Source organism: Juglans microcarpa x Juglans regia, chromosome 2D, assembly GCF_004785595.1.
Source record: "Juglans microcarpa x Juglans regia isolate MS1-56 chromosome 2D, Jm3101_v1.0, whole genome shotgun sequence".
Lineage (NCBI taxonomy): Eukaryota > Viridiplantae > Streptophyta > Magnoliopsida > Fagales > Juglandaceae > Juglans > Juglans microcarpa x Juglans regia.
Window position 1 is genome coordinate 7048074 of NC_054596.1, and position 2840 is coordinate 7050913.

At 34.2% G+C, this 2840-nt stretch overlaps 1 protein-coding gene across 1 annotated transcript; it reads right to left on the bottom strand.

Annotated features, from left to right (window-relative positions):
* Positions 1–754: 754 nt before the first annotated feature.
* On the bottom strand, positions 755–1619 carry LOC121248228. Its single transcript, XM_041146627.1, has 3 exons — positions 1523–1619; positions 1176–1264; positions 755–1022 (listed from the first exon to the last, which is right to left on the bottom strand). Exons 1-3 carry the CDS (start codon positions 1544–1546, stop codon positions 875–877), a joined length of 261 nt encoding a protein of 86 aa, XP_041002561.1. The 5' UTR covers positions 1547–1619; the 3' UTR covers positions 755–874.
* Between the last annotated feature and the right edge of the window lie 1221 nt (positions 1620–2840).

Genomic DNA, 2840 nt, shown 5'->3' on the forward strand with positions numbered 1-2840 from the left:
TAAAATTTATATCTTTTATATTTTTTATGTTTATTATTCGTGAAGTGACGTGGCATATTACCATATTGTCACATCAGAAACCGTGCAGGAGACTTCATGCACCAAGTTGGACTGGCGACGGGTGATATATACGTACTGCAAGTAGAACTATTTAATTTGATAGACATATTCTTTCGGATTTAAGTGATATCTATTATAATTATAATATAGTTATTATATTTATATTAATATTTTTTAATATTGGAAGACCAATTTTACTGATGTGTTAATTGTGTGCTAGGCAATATATTTATTTATTTATATATATTTTATATAAATCGTCACGTTATTGGTTAATTTGGTTTCATGTACACAATCTGAAAAAAGAAGAAGCAAGATAACCAGTCCTGGCCAACCGTTAAAAAGGGCATGAATATTTTCTTGTTCACAATTCGGGATATCTGACTTCCTGGTGAAACGCGTACATGAACGGACTATGCGAATCAAACCGGATCACGAGTTACATTCAATTTGAGTTTTGAACCCTCAAGCGGTACAAGGAATTTTTGAGTTGTTGACCCTGGACTAAAGAAAAATTATAAATACACGTTACTTTTCACAACAAATTATATAATTATATTTTTAAAATAGAAGGTATTTTTGTAAAATATTTTATAAAATTAATATCATTTTATAAAAATACATCTATTTTAAAATATATTTTATGAAATTTGTTGTAAAATGTATTAATGTGTAGACATGGTTACTCCCGATATAAATCCAATCAAGTAGGAAACAAGAACACGCAGCAAAGGCACCGTATATAAACAACAATCATCAAACACAAAACCGACCCATTTTCCCATGTATGGATTCTTTTCATCTATATATGTGCTCATTTATCTTCCGAGAAGAAGCGGTTGATGGCAGGCATAACCTCCGGCGGGCGACTACGAAGGAACCTCCGGAAGCCATGCTCGGCGTACTTCTCTCCCTCATCTTTGTTGTCGAGCACTCCCATAAGACGGTGACTCTTATTAACTCTGCAAATGCCATGCATCCCCACATGGTTAGGCCCAAAAACTAAAAACTGCCTAGCTAGTAGTAGTACTCGTTCGTTCTCTCTTTAAATTTCGAGTGTTTAATACAGATTAATGTAGCTAAATTATAGTTTGTATGATGTACGTATAACGTACCTAACATCGGGATTGCCGAGAATGTTCCTTGCAAGCTGGAAGGCGCACAAACTAGTAACGAACACCATTGGGGCCAGAAGTGGATATATCTGAAACCACAAATAAGAAATATTAATTTGTAGAAGCCGCCAAAACGATAAAATGTAACCAGATTCTAATTGATGTTCCTCTAAAAATAAAAATAAGCTTTTCATATCCCTATATGTCGTTGGCTTTGGGACATCGATCAACCTCGTACATGCAATAGTTTATTGTGCATCAAACCAAGATAAGAATAGCGAAGAAGTTGAGACGACCTAAAAGGATGGATACAATTAGACAATAGACATCGTGGCATGGTTACTTACCTCTGGCTTCATCCAACGCCCCATCAGGAAAATCTCTTTCTTAGAAAGGTGTGTGTTTTTAAGGAAAAGTACGTGAATTGTAGCAAACAGTACTGAATTGGATGTCGAACCATGCTTGTGTATTATGTATATATAGGCCTTGTGGCCTTGTGGGAAAGCCGAGTACATTACAGTGGGCTGCATGCCTTTTAACGTTTGAATTTTTACTCCAAAACCAGGGGCTTTAGCCTCTTGTTTTCCTTGGAGTTTCCATTTCAGAGCGTTGACACCAACGACTGGAATGTTCCAATTCCGTAAAACACGTTCAAATATACCATACGTTCTTTTATGGTAATGAAAATGAAATGAAGTTTCCTGGACTAAAGCCCTATTAGAAAAATGCGTGTCTTCCTCAAAATCTCAGCTGGCCTCATCCAAGAAAGGCAATCATATATAATATATATATATATATATATATATATATATATAAATATATAAAGCAGCCGCTATATAGTATATATGGCCATATATTATGGGTCAAAAGTACTCTATCATTTTGTACAGTATATATATTCGTATCCTAGATTTAATTTCTTTATTTAATTCATGTAGAACTGTTTCAAATTTAAATATTAAAAAATATTTAAAATCATAACTTTATTTTTTTAAAAAAAAAAAGATATCATACAATACTGAATAAACATGATCACATCAATACTATAGTATGATAGAAATAGGACTTGTTCTTATCTATTAGAATTAATACTGATAAATTTTGCTTCTTATTTGGCTATTATTTATTTAAATCTATGTTCTTCTTTATTCTTATTTTAATGGTCCAACTCCTCACCTAGTGTCGTTATCCAAAACTTAACGAACTAAAATTCAACGGGTGCCTATCTAAATCTAGGTTGAATGAGTCTATAGTCAGTCAACGGTCAAACACGTCCTTCGTCTTCCGTGAGACCCAACCCATCTTCCCAAGCTAAATGTGGAGCCGTGGGCTAATAGTCCATGGGCTCATAGAAAGGAGACATACGTAACGGACCGCTGTGTGCTGGATGGGCCGGTGCAACTGCCAACCCAATCTTTCCAGGCCCGTTTTCCAAGCTTAAATTAGCCGAGGATGGAAGAAAAAATAAAAATAAAAATGGCATTCATCAATTTTATTTTTTATTTTTTAATTTTCTTCGTCTCTTTATAATTATTCAAATGTTATTTGTTAATTTTTAACTTCAATTACTGATTAAAAAGGCTTACAAATATTATTTTTCAAGGGGTTTGCAGGGCTACAAATCCTGTGCCCACCCTATCCTCACCAACCACACATGCGCACAGA